The sequence below is a fragment of the Coenobita brevimanus genome, chromosome 16 (assembly GCF_032717465.1).
Source record: "Coenobita brevimanus isolate Jiangsu-jjx chromosome 16, ASM3271746v2, whole genome shotgun sequence".
NCBI lineage: Eukaryota > Metazoa > Arthropoda > Malacostraca > Decapoda > Coenobitidae > Coenobita > Coenobita brevimanus.
In genome coordinates this window covers 25,808,311-25,827,550 of record NC_136969.1, presented here as the reverse complement: position 1 = coordinate 25,827,550, position 19,240 = coordinate 25,808,311, and the positions used below count along the sequence as shown (strand labels likewise).

The following is a 19,240-nucleotide window of genomic DNA, read 5'->3' as shown; positions in this document are numbered from 1 at the left end:
AGTGGATTATAAAAATAAAACGACTTCTAAAATTTATTACTATACAATATATTCATACACAAACGGTAAATGAGAATACACTGCGGTGAGTGATACTGGACGCAACAATTATACTTTGCCATTTGTATAAATTTATATAGAATTCTAAATTATCAATGAATTCATTGCATTGATTAGTATGCACTGCTTTTCATATCAAACTTAAAATGAAGTAAGAAATTCATGTGAAGAGCGTTGTCAGCAACGGTGATGTGTGTGGTCAGTGATGGTGATAGTGGTGTGTGTCTTAAGTGGCCACCTGACTCTTTTGGCCCCACCTGGCTCCACCACACACCAGCTCCATCGCCAGCACCACCACAGCCAGTGTGAACCCAAACCCAAGCGAAGCAAACATGCCCTGAAAATGGATAATGCGGGATGTAGGGCAGTAATCCTTTCATTAATGGACTAAACTAACAATACCCCTTTTAAATGCGTAGTCAGTTCGTACGACGTCACACATGTATGTTTATAAAATACACATTAGAATAATTATTTTGTTTGAAGTGATCTTGAGGCCACGGAAGGGATTGAATTTTTTTCTGCTATCCCATAGTCTTGTATAGCGTTGACGTTTAATATACCCTTACACTCAGATAATGTCAGTATAGACTAGTTCTCGAAGGACGATGTGGAGATTCATAAACTTTGTCTATAACTCGTGTGTCTCTCCACCACCCACCGACATCTGCCCTAACACTTCAACACAGGCTGCTTCAATGTACCAGATATTAATGCAAGTTCACTGTGATCCCACAATATATCATGGGAAAACGGGAGGGGGGGGGGTTAGTGTCCAAAGTACGTAGCAAGATTCGTAATTATAAAAGGCAGGTTTTAGTGTGGTCTTTTATTTTTATCCGAAATACCTACCTGCATAATTAAATGTGACACAGTACATATTCACCTGCGAGATATTGAAAGATGCTCATTACTGGATTACATACACAGCTTTTTACCACTTTACTCCGGTGAAGTATTTTGGTATTTATTTTTTAACCTAATTCACTCTCGTAGTAAAAAGCTTAATGAAAGCTAAGTTCAGCCTCCCAGATAAAAAAAAAAAAAAAAAAAACTCTCTTGAACTGAATAAAATCGTCTGGGTGTAACGATAAAATGCAATATCAGACTGAGGGGGATAAAAGGCACAGTGAGGTAAATGTATCCTATTTTCAGGAATGAAGTAAATTATTATCATGGCTTACCCAAAGACTGGTGAGTGAGAGAATGGTGTTGACGGTGATGATCCTGGGTGGGTTCTTACACGTGCCGAAGTTGGGTTCTGAGTACTTCATCCATTTATCGTACAGCCCTGATTCCACCAACGTGTACGTTCTAACCATAAGAAGAGACACTTATATGTCTGTATGTGAAGAATAACTCGCTAAGAAAAATGAAAGGTGAAATACCGAGCTCTCGTCTTTTCTTCCAAGACATCTTAGGATGTGTATGTATGAATATATGTAAATTTATCATGTACCCAAAGCCAAACTATGAAACGGACCAGATTATAAATATTTGTTATGCATATCTTTTTAAGGATTATACTGCAACTATTGTTATCTGTAGTACATTATTGCTTATTTTACTAAACTGGGGCATTTACAACTTATTTATCCTTGGTAAAAAAGGGCTGTTCTTCTGAGTCACCATGGCCATAGGGCTGGTTGCGTAGACGCTCCTTGAAAGGTAAAAATCACATCGACCTGCAAAAAGAATTACTATATATTATCAATACAAAAGCGTAGATATACTATTAGAAAACTACTGAATTGTTCCTTTGACGGACTTACAAGATGCTTATTATTTTGAAATGCCAGAGCAGTATTTTACATTTGTTTTTGTTTTGAAATGCCAGAGCAGTATTTTACATTTGTCTAACAATCGCTTTTAATTAATTACCACTTTGCCTCTTGTGAATACTTGTATGTTCCTGAAATCCTCATTTCTGTTATATGCATCAGTGTCAGTGTCTTTCTCTGCTGCCTGACATTATTAATTACAAGAGGAAATTGTATCAAGAATAATCGTAACATCTTGACTGCTCCAGCACTACTCATATAATTTATTTAAAAAAGAAAAAGCACCATTTAGAGGTAAAGGCTTGTATTTTCTCCCTCTTTATGGTCCTTGAACTAACCAGTTTGTCAGGCGTAGTAGCCCTGATAACATTTAATTTATTCTAACTGATGACTGACGACTGGGAATTGTTACGGAACAGAGAAAGATAATGTACACTTTAAGTGAGAATACGAAGAGTCACTACTGTCCCGTAAAGTTCCAGGTTCAAAACAAAAGAGTTAGGTAAAATTACAAGTTAAAGTTTAATGCTCAAACTAACAACAAAACATTCAGGACTCATAAGGATAATGTAATGGCAAAAACAGGTTGAATATATGGTTAACTGCAATAGCCTCTATTAACACGAAATTAGCAAGAGTAAATTTATCTAAGTCAGCCCTGATGAAATGAGATACCAGATAATACTCAGTGAATGCCAGATAAATTATTACAGATACAAACTATTATCAAAAATGACTGACAAAGAACCCTACATAAATTACAAACTTCACTAGGCCTACAAATTAAACTTATGCTATACAGTACAAGAACAAAATGCAACAACGGTTATACTCAAATTACACACAGCTGCTAGATGTTTGGAGATTTCTTGAGCACTCACAATAATAATATCTGTACAGGGGAGGACAGAGATGTGAACAAAATGAGGAGCAGATCTAAGTGGCAATGATGCAGAGACTGAGCTCATTATATAGGGGCCAGGAGAGCTTGATACAACTTGTAATAAGGACGCGCAAATGAAGCGATGGGGACAAACGGTCGACAATCCCGCACTGAATAACAGAAAGGACGACTTACTCTACTATAACGGTAGAAGGGGGGACTGAGGCAGAACACGCTCGTGATCAAACATGCAGCATACTGTGCGTTAAAATTACACAAAGGATGATGAAATCATAGGCTATGTAACACCTCCCCACAAAAAGAAAAAGAAATTTACAAAGGAAATTTCTTATTACTCTAAAACAATCTGTCTAAAGTCTAGATAAGCAATCTGCAATAACATTCTCTTTCCCCTTGACATGTTGTATGTCTAATGAATACTCCTGAAGAAGTAGACTCCATCTTGTCAATCTCTGATTTTTATCTTTAAACTTACTAAGGAATTTCAGTGGGTTGTGATCGGTATAAATGACTATGGGGTCAAAACCAGAACACAAATAAAATGAAAAATGCTGTAAACCCAAAATCAAGGCCAAAAGCTCTTTCTCAATAGTTGAGTAGTTCTTTTGAGGTGGAGTGAACTTCTTACTGTAATAAGATACAGGATGTTCAATACCCTGATCATCCTCTTGCAGCAAAACAGCCCCAGCTCCTGTATCACTTGCATCAACAGCCATCTTAAAAGGCTTAGCAAAATTTGGAGTAGCAAGCACTGGCTGACTTAATAAAATAGCTTTAAGTTTGTTGAAAGAGGATTCACAGTTATCGGTCCAGACAAATTTAACTCCCTTTTTCAGTAGGTCTGTAAGTGGTGATACAAGAATTGAAAAGTTAAGAACAAATCTCCTGTAATAACCTACCATTCCCAAAAATCTTTGTAGCTCTTTCCTAGTTTTAGGTCTGGGAAGATCACTTATAACCTGAACCTTAGCTCCTGGTGGTGCAACATGTCCATCACCAATTACATACCCAAGGTACTGAACTTCAGCTTGACCAAACTCACACTTTGATAAATTAGCTACAAGATTAGCATGAACCAAACGGTCAAGAAATTTACTGACATGGCATAGGTGATCTTTCCAGTTGTCACTGAAGATTAATACATCATCAATATAAACAACACACCCTGCCAAACCCTCTGTTACAACATTCATGAGCTTCTGAAATGTGGCTGGTGCATTTTTCATACCATATGGCATTACCGAACATGCAAAAGCCTTTCCTAGTGTTACAAAACATGAGATCTCCCTAGCACGTTCAGTCATGGGTACTTGCCAGTATCCCTTTAACAAATCAAACTTACTTATGTACCTAGCCTTTCCGATCTTGTCTATGCAATCTTCCACACGAGGGAGAGGGTAAGTGTCTGTTTTAGTTATCTGATTAACACGTCTGTAGTCAATGCAAAGCCTCTGTGACCCACCTGGCTTAGGGACTAGAGTGACAGGAGAACTCCACTCGCTCTGACAGGGCTCAATCATCTTGTGGTCCAACAGGTAGCCAAGCTCCTTCTGGATGAGAGGAACTTTCACTGGGTTCACACGGTAAGGAGGCAATTTAATTGGCTTTGCGTCTCCAACATCGACATCATGCATCAACACAGTGGTTCTTCCTGGAGTGGCACGGAACACTTGCGGGTACTCCTGCAGTAATGCCGAAAACTCCTGCCTTTCCTTGGGTGGTAGATGAGAAAGCTTAGTCTGGAGATCATTCATGATATCAGGATTCTTCCCCAAACTATCACTCAGGCTCATACTGCATGGGAGAGCTTCACTTGCAGACTTGGGTGGAACAGCTACAGTGCAGACTGGATTATTTTCGTCCCGCCTGTGATATAACTTTAGCATGTTGATGTGACATAGTTGCTTGCTCTTTCTACGATCTGGTGTGGCGATGACATAGCTGACATCACTGAGTTTCTTCTCCACGAAATAAGGGCCACTAAACTTGGCTTGAAGAGGTTGCCCATGAACTGGTAGCAGAATCAAAACCTGATCTCCTGGCTGAAAGTGGCGTAACCTGGACTTCTTATCATACCAAGTCTTCATCTTCTCCTGAGCAGCTCCTAAATTCTCTCTCGCCAGTTGTAAAGCAGTGGACAGCCGTTCTTTGAACTTCATCACATACTCCAGCAGGTTGACGTCATCTTCCTCCGACAGCCAGCATTCCTTGAGTAACTTAAGGGGTCCTCTTACTTCATGGCCAAACAGTAGTTCAAAAGGTGAGAAGCCCAGTGATTCATTTGGAGATTCTCTTGCAGCAAACACAACGAATGGAAGACCTTTTATCCCAGTCTTTCTGATGTTCCAAACAGTATTTCTTGAGCATCGATTTGAGTGTTTGATGATATCTCTCCAACGCTCCTTGGGTCTGGGGATGGTAAGCTGAAGACGTGATCTGGGTGATGCCCAACTCTTTCAGAGACTGCTTGAAAACGTTTGACATGAAATTACTTCCCCGGTCTGACTGTACCTCCTTAGGCAGACCAAACTTTGTGAAGAACCCCAGCATTTCCTTAACCACGTTCTTTGCTGAGATGTTTCTAAGTGGAATGGCTTCAGGATAACGAGTAGCCATATCAATCATGGTCAACACATAAGAAAATCCTGAAGAAGTCTTAGGAAGAGGGCCCACAATATCCACTAACACACGGGTGAAAGGCGCCTCAAAAGGAGGAATGGGAACTAGAGGTGCAACCTTTTCGGTCTGATTACACTTCCCCACAACTTGACAGGTGTGACAAGACTTACAATACCAGGAAACATCCCTGAAGATACCTGGCCAGTAGAAGTGTTTCAAAATGCGTGCCACAGTCTTCCTCACTCCAAGGTGTCCTGCCAAACTGGAATCATGAGCCACTCTAATGATATCCTGCCTACAAACACGAGGGATGACAACTTGATGTACAACCTCCCATTCACAGTCGGCTGATGCTGTTGGGGGTCTCCACTTCCTCATAAGTACTCCTGACTTTACATAATAACAAGTAGAAGCACCGGCTGACTCTTCTTCACTGTAAGCAGAGTTAGCTAGACCTTTCAACTCAGGGTCAGCAACCTGCAACTCAACCAACTCTTGACGAGACAAATTATCAACACTACGGGGTACTGCCTCATCTGGTGAGTGGTCCAAATTAGCAAGAAAAGTGTCAGCTAGGATAACATCATCATCATCATTATCCTCTAAATCACCAGTAACTTTAGACTTAGCCCTAGTGACAGCACATGCAGGGAACACATCAGGGACATCACAATCCTGGGACGCAGCCACTGGCTCACTAGACAACTGAGGAGCTGGACACACTTGACTTCCACCAATATCATTTCCAAGTAAGAAAGTTACACCTGACATTGGGAGTGTCTCAACCAACCCAACCATAACAGAACCATTAACAAAACCAGACTCTAAATTCACTCTGCACAGAGGGACAGAGAAGTAATTATTTCCTACACCTTGTAAGATTACAGTTTCATCAGAGGAATTAACATTAGAGCCTAGAACACTGGTCAGCATAAGGGATTGGCAAGCACCTGTATCACGATATATTTGAACTGATTTCCTGTCATTACTGTCCAGAGGACTGACAAAACCATCAGACAGGAAATTAGCACATGAACTCTTGAGAGTGTCACCCACGTTACTGCTCAAAAGAGGAGCTCCATCATGAGAATTTAAGTTACCCCTCAAAGCAGGTTCAGTTAACTCAGTTAAAGAATTCTGGGAACTCTCAAGAGTGGACACTAGACCAATTGACTGAATATTTAAAGACTCCTTTTTGTTCACATCATGCTGTCTCCTGAAACATCTCTCCGTAGTATGACCAAGCTTACTACAATAAGTACATTTACTTTTCTGAAATCTAGAGGTGAAGCTGGTATTTGCTTCCTGAGAAACATCATCCTTATTCTCTTTCCTGTTACCTGTACTCTGAGTAGAGGCAACGTACTTACTCTCAGCTTTCCCTTTTTCTCTAGAATATCTCTTGTGAGTGAGAACATACTCATCAGCTAAAACTGCAGCATCAGACAAATTATCTATTCTTTTCTCATCAAGATATAGGCTTACTTCTTTACTAATACACCTTTTGAAATCCTCCAGCAAAATCATCTGCTTAAATTTACCAAAATCAGAATCCACATTCTTAGAATTTAACCACTGCTCTAACAAATCTTCTTTGATTTTTGCATACTCAACATGGGATTGCTTATCTTGCTTGTAAGTTGTCCTAAATTTTACTCTATAGGCTTCAGGAACAAGCTCATAGGCCTTAAGAATCAAGCTCTTAACTACATCATAATTATCAGATTGATCCTGAGGCAAAGATGCATAAGTTACTTGAGCTTTACCGGTGAGAACAGTTTGAAGGAGTACTGGCCAATACTCCTTAGGCCAATTAAAACCTGTAGCTACCCTCTCAAACAACTGAAAATACTTTGTTAAATCAGATTCATTAAAAGGAGGGACAAGTTTAACATTTTTAGCCACATCAAAATCATCAGAGCAAGATGATCCAGTTCCACCTTGTTTCATGCGATACTCATGGTCTGCCTGAATCCTAGCAAGTTCAACTTGTGCCTGTATCTGTGCCTCCTGAATCCGAGCCTGAGATTCCGCCTCCTTAGCCTGAGACTCAGCCTGCTTAGCATTTGCCTGAAATTCAGCTTCTTTAGCACGAGCCTCCTGCAGAGCTAGCTGTAACTTAGCTAATTCAATCTGCGTTTGCTCATTTGGAGGAGTTACATTAAACAAGCTTTCATTAATCATGGCAACAATCTGATCTTTAGACTGATGAGAGCGAACAACAAATCCCAATTGTTGAGCAACAATCTTAAGTTCATTCTTTGTTCTGTTTTCTATATCACACACTGTTTGCACATTTGACAAAAAGTCCTTGGCTTCATCAAGTGTAGTAATAGTAGACATAATTAATAAGAAACGGTCACAAAATATCAAGCAATATCCTTATGATAATATCCTGAATATCCTGGCGAGGTCGCCAAATTTATGTTACGGAACAGAGAAAGATAATGTACACTTTAAGTGAGAATACGAAGAGTCACTACTGTCCCGTAAAGTTCCAGGTTCAAAACAAAAGAGTTAGGTAAAATTACAAGTTAAAGTTTAATGCTCAAACTAACAACAAAACATTCAGGACTCATAAGGATAATGTAATGGCAAAAACAGGTTGAATATATGGTTAACTGCAATAGCCTCTATTAACACGAAATTAGCAAGAGTAAATTTATCTAAGTCAGCCCTGATGAAATGAGATACCAGATAATACTCAGTGAATGCCAGATAAATTATTACAGATACAAACTATTATCAAAAATGACTGACAAAGAACCCTACATAAATTACAAACTTCACTAGGCCTACAAATTAAACTTATGCTATACAGTACAAGAACAAAATGCAACAACGGTTATACTCAAATTACACACAGCTGCTAGATGTTTGGAGATTTCTTGAGCACTCACAATAATAATATCTGTACAGGGGAGGACAGAGATGTGAACAAAATGAGGAGCAGATCTAAGTGGCAATGATGCAGAGACTGAGCTCATTATATAGGGGCCAGGAGAGCTTGATACAACTTGTAATAAGGACGCGCAAATGAAGCGATGGGGACAAACGGTCGACAATCCCGCACTGAATAACAGAAAGGACGACTTACTCTACTATAACGGTAGAAGGGGGGGACTGAGGCAGAACACGCTCGTGATCAAACATGCAGCATACTGTGCGTTAAAATTACACAAAGGATGATGAAATCATAGGCTATGTAACAGAATGGAAAGGGAGTTCTCAAAACTTCCCTCGTGAAATATTCAATCCGTAATGAGTTTCTTCCTTAATGATCCATATAAGTTCAAGAGAATAATTCTGTTAACTTAAATAACCTGACCATTTTACTCAGTAAAGAGAAGTCTCAGTAAAAGCCAGTTTGTTTTCCATGACTAACGTAACATGACCAGTTCAACTGCACCTTGTGTGTGTGTGTGTGTGTGTGTGTGTGTGTGTGTGTGTGTGTGTGTGTGTGTGTGTGTGTGAGTGTGTGTGTTCATGCCGTTTTAGAATGATAGCAATTAAATATTAATGTGTTGTTTGCTTGGTACTACTATGATACACTGATACATTCTAAAATACAGATAACTAAAAATATATTAAACATATATAATTCCAATAACTTTAGTAATCATATTACAACCTGTGAGAGAAAAGCTTTTGGGCAGCAAGTTGAAAAAGTTGATATCCAGGTCAAAGATGACGTGAGTGGCAGCGCGCACGAAGGTCTCCATGCTGTTTTGTAACTCGCCGAACCTGCTGTAGGCTACCCGTTTTGTCCCAATCAGTTTCCCAAGTTCATGAAGTGGACCTGACGTGGCAGTCTGAAAAGAATAAGGCTGTCAAAAATTGTCTGCTTTACTGTATACGTTTATAGGATTTGGAAACACGATGTTTTATTAATGCGAAAAAAAAAAAAAAGGTACGTGTAAATGTCTGACAGAAAATTTTGGTTATATATCAAACATATGAATATTACCGATGACCCATGAGTTAATGACTGAAAATAGCATCAGGAACCTAACTACCCATTCAAATCAATGATCCTACTCATAAATTAATTTGTTGCTTGATAGTGTTTGAGAAATTGTACAACAAAAAGAGAAATAAATAAATAAATATATAAAATAACACAGAAATTGTCGTAACGTTAGAGCAGCCTGTTACTATGATATGAATTTAATGAATAGTTTAACCATCATTTCAGGGAAAACTGGTATGCTTATTATTTTTTGACGCCATAACTAACAGAATACTAATTAAAGTACTGCATTAAAGACACCCAACTAGATACTCTTATTATTTTTTTTTTAAATCCTGAGAAACAGCCACTCACTTCAAGATATTTAATGATGATAGTGTTTGGAGCAACAATTATCCCAATATCTGAGTTGTCAAGGACGTCCTCAAGTCTCTGGTAGGGTTCGTCGATGTATCTGACTGCCAGGAGGGACATGAGGTTGCCGACGTAGCTCTGTGTTAGTACAACCATCATCAACATCCACACCCCCAGCATCACACGCTCCCACCACCATCGACTCTTAGTTCTCTTCATATCTGGTAGGCAAAATTTAGTCAAGCAAAAGATATGGAACACCAAAATGGCCTGTTTCTGGCACCTTTGGTGAAATAAAAGTAGTGGTTACAGCAAGCTGTCATTAGTGAAATGAAATTAAGCATCATCTAACACAACACAATGGTTGAGCATAGAGAAACTATGTGGGCGAAACAACTGGCTCTTTTGGTATTCTCACAGAGAAAAATTGACTAGTTCAGAAGCTAATAAGCCTGGATGCTGCCTACATTAACTAACCGTTTCCCACTTAATCTAATCTTTCAGAGTCCCTCCAAAGTTAATCTAAAATTACTCAGCGTAAACCACAACGTGGCAAGCACTATTTACCTTCTTGGAAAAGAATTCGCACACAGTTGAAGGTGTTGGTATCTGCCATGCCTGGTTCTTGCATATAACTTGGAACGCAGAAAGACAGAATCAGCATCACAACGCATACTGCCCACAGTGCTGTCAGCACAGCCACCCAAACCGTTGGTCTAAGAGGCAGCAGGAAGCCCCACGGGTCCACCTCAGGTCGACCACGGGCAGCGAGAATTAGATAATTTCCCACAAACACAAATGGAGAGAAGTCTACCCACTGGCTTCTGGTTATATCCATATAAAATGGTCCCGGAGTAAACTCCACTTCCTGAAATGTTTTGTTGTAAAATATCATGAAGAATAATAGACCAATGTCTGTCGGGATATATTTTATAAAAGATTAACCTTTACCACAATTACTATGATGAGTAATTCGTGAGAAGGTTCACAAGTCGTTTTCTTGACTCATTATATATACAGTACTGATAACAACTTGTTATTTCAAGAGAAGTCCTTCCCGAGGTAAATACTTGAAAGGGAAACTGACCAAAAAAATTTATACCCCGAATATGTATATGCGAAATATGAGGATCGAATTTTATGTAATGGAAAATACAACTACGGTATAATGATAAAAACTATAGGAGGATAATTAAACTATGAAATTCACGTAAGATACAGTTGCTTGTAAAAATAATAATGAAATCACATATACTGCAGGTCAACAGAAACTGGTGAAAAAAAAAAAAAATAGGCTTAGCAAAGAACAGTATTAAAAAGAAATGCTCAAAATATTGACTGAGAAAGAGACTCTTATTCGTGTCCCAAGCCAAAAAGTATTCGGTGCACAGATGCTGTGTATACTTCTGTTCTAACGCCTAAAATTGTCATTCCATATTGAGAAGTTTCCTGCAATAAGAGATTAGCACTAGAAAAGGACGCTAGTGATAGAGCAATCTCATGAAAATTTAGGAAGGGGTAACATTGTCTTTTTCTACCATCGAGCTTCGTCGTATAATCTGCAAAAGGACGAAAATCTGAGCCAAGTTGAGGTAAACGAACTATAGAACTGACCTCACGTGTAATGAGTCCCATCATGCCTGTCCAAGTCCCATCGCTTTGCAGTAAGCCCCAAGTCTTGTCAGGGGATCTCACGTACGTGTATCTGTCAGAGGGACGTGATTTACGCACCTTTGATGATTTTGTAACCTTTTCTATAGTAAAAAATAAGTCGAGAGGGTATGTTCACATTCATATTCTATTTCTGTTAACTTGGGGCAAGATGTGCAATCAAGCAGCGTTTATTTATCAAACTTAAACATTTCCAGTCAAACATAGAGTGTTTTAAAGCAAGTGTGCATTAATAGCTCACGTGAAGTTCATGATCGTGGACAGCATCTCCGTAATGTTCCCCGCTCCCCCCCCGAAGGTGAGTCGTTTGCCCCCTGGTGCTGTTGGGTCAGCTACTGTAAATGCCATCTGTGCCACCATCTCGTCCGCTGTCACTAGCACGTGTGGCCGTTGCGGGAACCTGCGGCAAGATGGTGTACAGTATAGTGCTGACTAATAATGTCACTTGGATTAATATGTACTCTCAGGCAATGTACTTTTCATTCTGACAGTATGAATATATGTTTATGTATTACACACAGAACAGACCCTGAACATTATAAACTTTTGTTTTCCAGTATCAGTTGTGATAACTTTCTTCAGTTAAAGAAAACATCCGCGGTGATTGACCATGTTGTTGCGTAATGGTGGCCATTCAGATCGTTCAGAATGATTAAGATTCAGTCTCAGTTAAGTCTATTTAGATTCGAGAAAGCTGTTTAGATACAATTAGGTAAGTTACTGTCTATAACTGTTTTGCTGTTACTTGTCCTAAAACTCTCATCTGCTCATCTTGAATGGTGAATTATAACAACAGATCAACCCTCGAATATGATGCTAGTCATGAAGAGGTGTTACGGGAAGGATGTAGAGCCGTAGTATTGTCATTTTTTCCCAGTAACTTCTGTGAAACATGCTGCAAAACGACGAAAAACTGATCATAGTTACGGTAAAAAAAAAGTTATTGTATATTCAAGCACACTTCAGTCCATCCAGATCATTTAGGTCGCTCTCGTTGGTTCAGTGTCATTTAGTCCAGATACGCGAATTCAGGTTAAATTAGCTCCATTCTGATAATTTCATCGAGTCAGGATATTTATATATTTCTCATCTCCTTCCTTATAGGAATCATGTGATCTTGGACCATCTCTTGTGTAGTGTGCGAGTCTGTAATTTGCGGAAATGCGATAATAATAATAGAAGTTGACATGCAAGATCTAGCATGGATGCAGCTCAGCGTCTCTGTGTTAGGAGTAGCTTACAGGAGCGTTGTCGACACACAAAATTTACCGTAAGAACTTCTGGGGGAAGAGATCTGGTGGATGGGTGAAAGTTAGACGTTGATCGATAGTCCGTGATGCCACTTGTAATGGTTGGGATTCTGGGTCGGTGAGCGGCAGCCATGAGAACACTTTGGTTCTGTTGATGAAAAAGCAATCCGTCCATTAATTAAAACCCATAATTATCGACTATTTACTTTGTCTTCTTGTACGGTTGCAACCAATAGGATCACAAGGTCAGTTATTGATGAAGACGTTATATAATAATGTGAGAAACTTGAAAGACTCCGAAAATCTCACTGGGTTTCAAAATTTAATGTTTAATGCCTCGATACATACAAAGGAACAGTATTTATGTTGGCAACTGTTTACGGATAATACTCGTTACCTGAAGACTGGCAAGGTATCGTCCACAACAGCAACGAGAGAAGTGGATCGTGAGAGAGTCTTGTAAAGGTGGGGAAGGGTCTGGAGTTGGAGGAGAGGGATGCGAGTGAATACGAGCAGCTTTGTTTTCTGGATCGGTAGGAGGTGGCTCTTGAAGGAGGACTCAGCAAAGGCGGCGAGGAAGGCTGGGTCATCGCTCAAAACAACCATCGTCATGCACCACAACGCATCACCAAGCTAATGGTGTCAATACGAATAATATCACGGATATAATAGTGCCAGCATAAGTTATTTCACAAAGCTAATGATGCTGGCATACAAAAATATGATGAATCTAACAATGCCAACACGAATAATATCACACAACTAATCGTTCCAACATAAATATTAGGAACCTAATGCCAACAAGAATATTAACACGAAACTAATGGTGCCAATATGAATAATCGTCTGACAACGAAAGGACCCTAATACTACCCCTGAGTACGATTTACACCCATCGAATATTCTGTACAATTCTGGCTTTCGATTAAGTCAGTGGTGTGTCCTCGCTCAAAGTTCTCGTTGGTGGTCCAGGAACTGAAACTGGGATATCTCGGTTGTGGGCCAAGTATACTTCTGATTACACAATGCTGACTCATAGGAATACTTAATGAACTAATATGTTTTATGTCTGGATCGTTCTGTCTGAGGACGTCTTTTTGTCTTTCATGCCGGCTACAGCAGGCAGAGTGGAACAGAAAGACGTCTACGGAAATAATGATAATCAGTCTTGAGTTTTTATGCGTGAATATTTTTGAAAAACTGAAGTATTGTCTCCAGAGTTCAACTTCTTCACCCTATTTCATTTACATACCGTGGCCACATACCTGTCGAGCTGTGGCTATAGTCTGTGAGAGCTGTTTGTATGTCATGCTGGTGTTTTGTTTACTGGTCTTCACATCAAACACTCCGACTCCCCAAGGAGCATGTAAGTGTGCTAGATCCTGAAGGAGAACGCAAAATGATAAATCTTTCCTATTCTTCACAATTGAAGCAACATTAAGGATAACTAGAACAATAAATTACACATATTTGCTGGAGATATCAAAATTTTGATTAACTTTGGGCAGACTTTGGTTTATCTAGTTCATTAAGAAGCAGAAAGGATTAAAGCCGAAAATGTGAATTACCTGTATCATACAATAAAGTAAGAACTGACCTAATGTTTAGCTTGACCCTATCAGACTCTTCTGTTGCAGCTCCAAGTAGTTTTTACATTACTGTTTTTTTTCTTTTCTTACATGTGTCATGGACATCGCCCATGAGGAGCCATCTGTCAGCATTAGGACAGAAAAGTGAGAACACCGCTCTGTGGCCAACATGTCATCCAGTGGTAGGCGGCTGTCCATTGATGCTATGGTCGTGTCTGACAAATATGAGGGAGGATAAAAGCACACTTGTATAGTACTGTTTTAGTACAAGTCCTGGAGTATTTGTCCGGCTACAAGCACGAAAATCAACCCTTCATCTACCAATGTCTTCTCTCTGCTACTTAAAACTACCTGTGGCCAAATTATTATATTAAAAGACACAGCGGAAAGCACGGAAAGAATGATGTTCAGTCAATCAGTGATTTAGTAATTGGCGTATTTAGGTTGCATAGTTAATGTTTGTTTTATATTATACTTAAGGTAAATCAAAAACTCTAACTACGAGTAGCTGTATGGTATGGATTAGTAAACCTTCTAAAGATCATTGCTCCCTAGAATTGCAGTGGCTTGAAACATCCTATAACCCATCATTAATCGGAATTTTATGTACCTCTTCCCATCATTAATCGGAATTTTATGTACCTCTTTTTTGATAACGTAAAAGCAAGCAGCTGAAATAATTAAAAACAACAAAATAACTTGCTGATATTTGGTGATGCACATATAGTAGCTTAGATCAAAATGAAACAAGTTTTTTTCTTGTTTCTATTTCTTTTTTGTAGTGGTATCCCTTTACTACAATCTACGTGCCTGTGATGTGATGTAGGCGGGCATGGACCAGAAGGCAGGTGACCTCCAGGCCGAACCATAGTATCCTGGCAGCAGTCGACATCATGCCACCACCAACACCGAAACTCGTCACGAGCACCACTGCACACCTCCGCGACCACCACACTTCACGACCACTACGTAATGCTTCCAGCACTATCGAAATATGTTACGATCACTATGGGACGCCTCCACAACCACCACATCTATTTCTTAAACAATTATCCATCATAACACTCCTTAGGCCAGCTTCATTATGAAACTGTAAATCTGCTCCTCCTCGTAGCTCAAGGTGTATATTTTGCATTAAGACGGCACTCTTCTTTCTTTATCCGATCGTTGAAAAAACTCAGATGACCGTAATTTTTCTCTCATGACTTGAAGATTTGTTTTTCAGAAAGAACAAGAGATACTGGAAAAATTTTAATAACTGCTACAAAAGTAAATCCCAGTTAGGAGTGGGAATTGATCATAAGTTTGTGAAGTCAAGTTCTGACCAACAGCCAGAAAGCAAAATCAATCTGTGGTTTATGTAAGTTCATCCTTATATTTTCTGTGCTGATGTACATTTTCTGGATGAGGAAAGTTACTCAGTTTTTCCCCAAATACATGTGTATCTAAAACCACAAAATTGTCATACGAAACTCAGACTTCCCTCATCTTTCAAGCACTCTTACCAACACATACGTCTGGGTGTCTGATAAGCTTCATGACATGATACTCGAAGGAAAATGGACTTTATTCGATATTGCATTTTCATTATTATTTTCATTACACATTAATATATATACCACTGCATATTACTCCTATACCATTATGTAACAAAAATACTTACACTGCTTAGAAATATGTTTTTATTCCTTTAATTTCGTTTACATCAAAATCATTTTCGTCTGGGAAACCTTTTAAATATGATGCCGGTTAGAGAACCTGGTTAAACATTCTACCCAAGTACAAAAAATAGTCTATTACCTTACGAAGAGGCACAAACAAGTCTGAAGCCTGTAATACCAATTCTCCAAGGAGGAAAAACCTAATACAAGAACGTTTGGTATGACACATGAAATACAGATTGTACTTAACTTTCCTAACCTAGGACAACTCACATTATCGTTCTGAAGGAGATGGATAATGGCGTTCAGTATGAAATAAGATTTAAATGTCTGTTGAAAATATTATGCCATGTACTTATTAAATACGTGGTGTCTTGAAAATCTCAACGTAATGGTGGCTTTGGGATATAAAACTCAGTTAATTGAGAGCTCGTTTAACTGAGAGCACAAATGAGATCTCACATCTCTTACCTCATTTCTGTCAGGTGTCTGCTCTGCTCAGATTTGGGTAACAAAAACAATATTTGGCACAGATATCACACTCTCTGTCTTTGCCCGTTTATAAGAGAGACGCAGATGAATTTACATGAAAGGGAACTTTATCTTTTTCTTGGCTCATCCCAGTTTTTCCTCTACGAACGTTAACGAAACTATGGCACATGAAGTGTTGGCAATTCATAATCTTGATACATAGAACCAATTCACTCGGCTTTCATATATAAAGAGCCTGTCTGGGTGGCGTCTGTTTTGTTTGGCAAGGAATGTTTCAAAACTTAAGGAGTTTGCAAAGTTACTTTGAATGAAGGTGATTATGAGCTCTTGAACCTTACGTTTACGTGAAACTCAGTAATACCTGTACAGATCTGGGTATTTGGTATACCCAAAGTGATAACGGAAATCTGTTTGTATTGCTCTGAGATTCATTTCAGATAAGTAGAACTTATCAGGGTGCAATGCAATGGGATGGAACGGTTTAATACGGCTGTAAATTGCTTTACAATGTTTCCTTTTACTAGGTCGGCCAGTGCTACGCCTGTTCTCAACGTGTCCCTCCTGCTTCCACCGCCTGAGCCACCTGCAGACAGTGGTGACGCTGCACCCGGTTACCCAAGCTATGGCACGAGCAGACAAACCCCCCACCCACAACCAGATGAAGTTGTTGCGTTCTGTCAGGGTGGTTGACCGTGAGGGCAGTGTTGTTTCCATGTTCTGTCTAAGAGAGATATTCAACAATTAAATATAAAATAGAACTTTGTCCTCTTGGTTACTTTGCATAAAGTGTAGGACGTACAGTTTGTAGTTACTTTTGTTTATGCCCTTCGCTATAGACTTAATTTCACTGCACTCCTGATGATACTGGATTATTTTTATTCAGTATATTAGTAAAATTTTTGATGAAAGCTATTTATAAAACTCATTCAGTTCGAGAAATCTCCTTTTAGTTAAATGCCTTCTGAATGTTGGGACAATATATAAAAATCCTGAACTATCTTTGAATACTTTGAGGCAAGTTTGGATACCGGTAGTAAGTGTTGGGTACTGGACGGCAAGAGGAGAGTAATATCTTTCATTCATAGTCAGTGTTCGGCAATTTTTTTGAATCCATAATATATATGCTGTAATTAGGTCCATCGATAAAAAAAAAAAAAAAAAAAAAAGAAATAAGTTTGCCATATCGATCGTAACTTGAAGCCTGCCTAGGATGGATGGTGCCTAGAACATCACTGGTTCTCTGCTTCATGTCCCGAAAAAGACCCACAAAGCAAAACAGTGATCTCTCCACCCCATGAAAGGTGTGGGAAACTGTAACAGGTTAATGAAGAATGAGCATGAAGCAACAGTAGGTTATAAACAACAAGAGTGGATCGAAATTCATCATCAGACAACAGTAACAAGTCCTTCTACAAATATTTAAGCAAGAAAAACAATTCTCTAAGCATCCCTCAAGAAAATTAAGAAAATGAAACAAACCGCAAAGCAACAGAAACAAATATCTGAGCAAGAGAAATAAATATTTAGGTAAGAGAAACAAACCTCTAAGCAACAGAAAAAAAATCTAAGCAACAGAGACAAACCTCAGAGCAAAAGAATCAAACCTCCAAGCAACAGAAACAAATAACTAAGCAAGAGACAGGTTGGTACTCAGAGACAGGTTAGCTGGCACGACCGGGCTGCTTTATCATACACTCTCAGGCTCTGTGTTACGGGTTATGAAGGAAAAATAATCCAAGGGTACCACAAACATGACTTGCTCTTTGGAGAAATGAACTGTTCCCATCAACTGCCTAAGCAAGGAAAATATGTCTAAGGAACAAGCTAATAAAAAACAAACAAGTCGTTAGGAAAAACACAATTTATACAACAACAAACAAATTTTGAACAAGACGAGTAAATGTAAAGCAAAAAAAGATTGCCCTCCCCCAAAATGAAGCGTGTGAAAAAAAAATGGGTTTTAAAACAATTAAAATAAGTCTGAAAGCAACAGAAAAATGCCATAAACCTGTCTTAAAACATACCCTTGCCACTACCCGGTAATTTTTTTTGCTAATTTCCTGTTATAGAGAGATATTCGCTGAGTTTTCATGCTGTCTGAAATTTAGTAATCTGTAAACACCCAAAAAATCGAGAGTAAGTTAATAAAAGGTCCTAATTACCTTCGCCCAGAGATGTTTCGTTCGGTCAGAGAGGTTGGTTGTGACGATCGCTGTGCTTTCATGTTCGGTGTCTGAAACTTATGCGTTAGAGAATATAAAAAAGATGGACACTATCTTCATCTATAGCTGTTAGTATAAGGTGGTAAAGAATTGATAAACGTCTCACCGATAAAAATCCCTTGCTCAGTCAATGGGGGTACAACATGACAAACAGGAACGCGTTACTTCGTGACTAATAACAATACGGTTCTATGTCACTAACAGCAACTCAGTACAATATCACTTTTACAACACGGTACAGTATTATATCATAGACAGCAACACGGTGCTATTGCACTAAGTTTCACACGGTACCGTTTCACTAAGAACAACACTGCACGATATGACTAACACAATACCATATGACTAACAGCAACACAGTGCCACATGACTCACTATCAAAGTGTAGGGGAAGGTGAGGCTGGAATGTGATCTCCAAAAGCCTGGAGCAACAGTTGAGCTCTGAGTGCTGCCCGGCCTCCTGGAGCCCTTATATAAACAGTGAACACCTTCCCCTCCCCTCTCACTACACCAGCCAGTGAGTACCTTACCCTCCTCTCTCACTGCACCACCCAGTAAGTATCCCCCTTCCCCTTTCACCACGTCAGTCAGTGAACACATCCCCCTCTCACTATCCCATAACAGTTTACCTACTCCAAGAGATCAGCTAGACAGATCAACTAAAACA

General features: G+C 39.2%; 1 protein-coding gene across 1 annotated transcript; it reads right to left on the bottom strand.

Moving 5' to 3' along the window:
- Window positions 1-286: 286 nt before the first annotated feature.
- On the bottom strand, window positions 287-12,653 carry LOC145391011 (glutamate receptor ionotropic, delta-2-like). The gene is made up of 9 exons (XM_080265742.1): window positions 12,629-12,653; window positions 11,601-11,759; window positions 11,303-11,393; window positions 10,256-10,556; window positions 9,689-9,909; window positions 8,996-9,176; window positions 1,646-1,745; window positions 1,245-1,374; window positions 287-397 (listed from the first exon to the last, which is right to left on the bottom strand). The coding sequence occupies exons 2-9, from the start codon at window positions 11,717-11,719 to the stop codon at window positions 287-289; spliced, it is 1,254 nt and encodes a 417-aa protein (XP_080121868.1). The 5' UTR covers window positions 11,720-11,759; window positions 12,629-12,653.
- Window positions 12,654-19,240: the final 6,587 nt, after the last annotated feature.

Coding starts and splice junctions, on each gene's coding strand:
- LOC145391011 (XM_080265742.1), bottom strand. CDS start 11,719: ATGGTGGCACAGATGGCATTTACAGTAGCTGACCCAACAGCACCAGGG. Junction 11,394..11,600: donor TCCACGATCATGAACTTCAC/GTGAGCTATTAA, acceptor TCCCTCTGACAG/ATACACGTACGTGAGATCCC. Junction 1,746..8,995: donor CAAAAGCTTTTCTCTCACAG/GTTGTAATATGA, acceptor TTCTTTTTGCAG/GTCGATGTGATTTTTACCTT.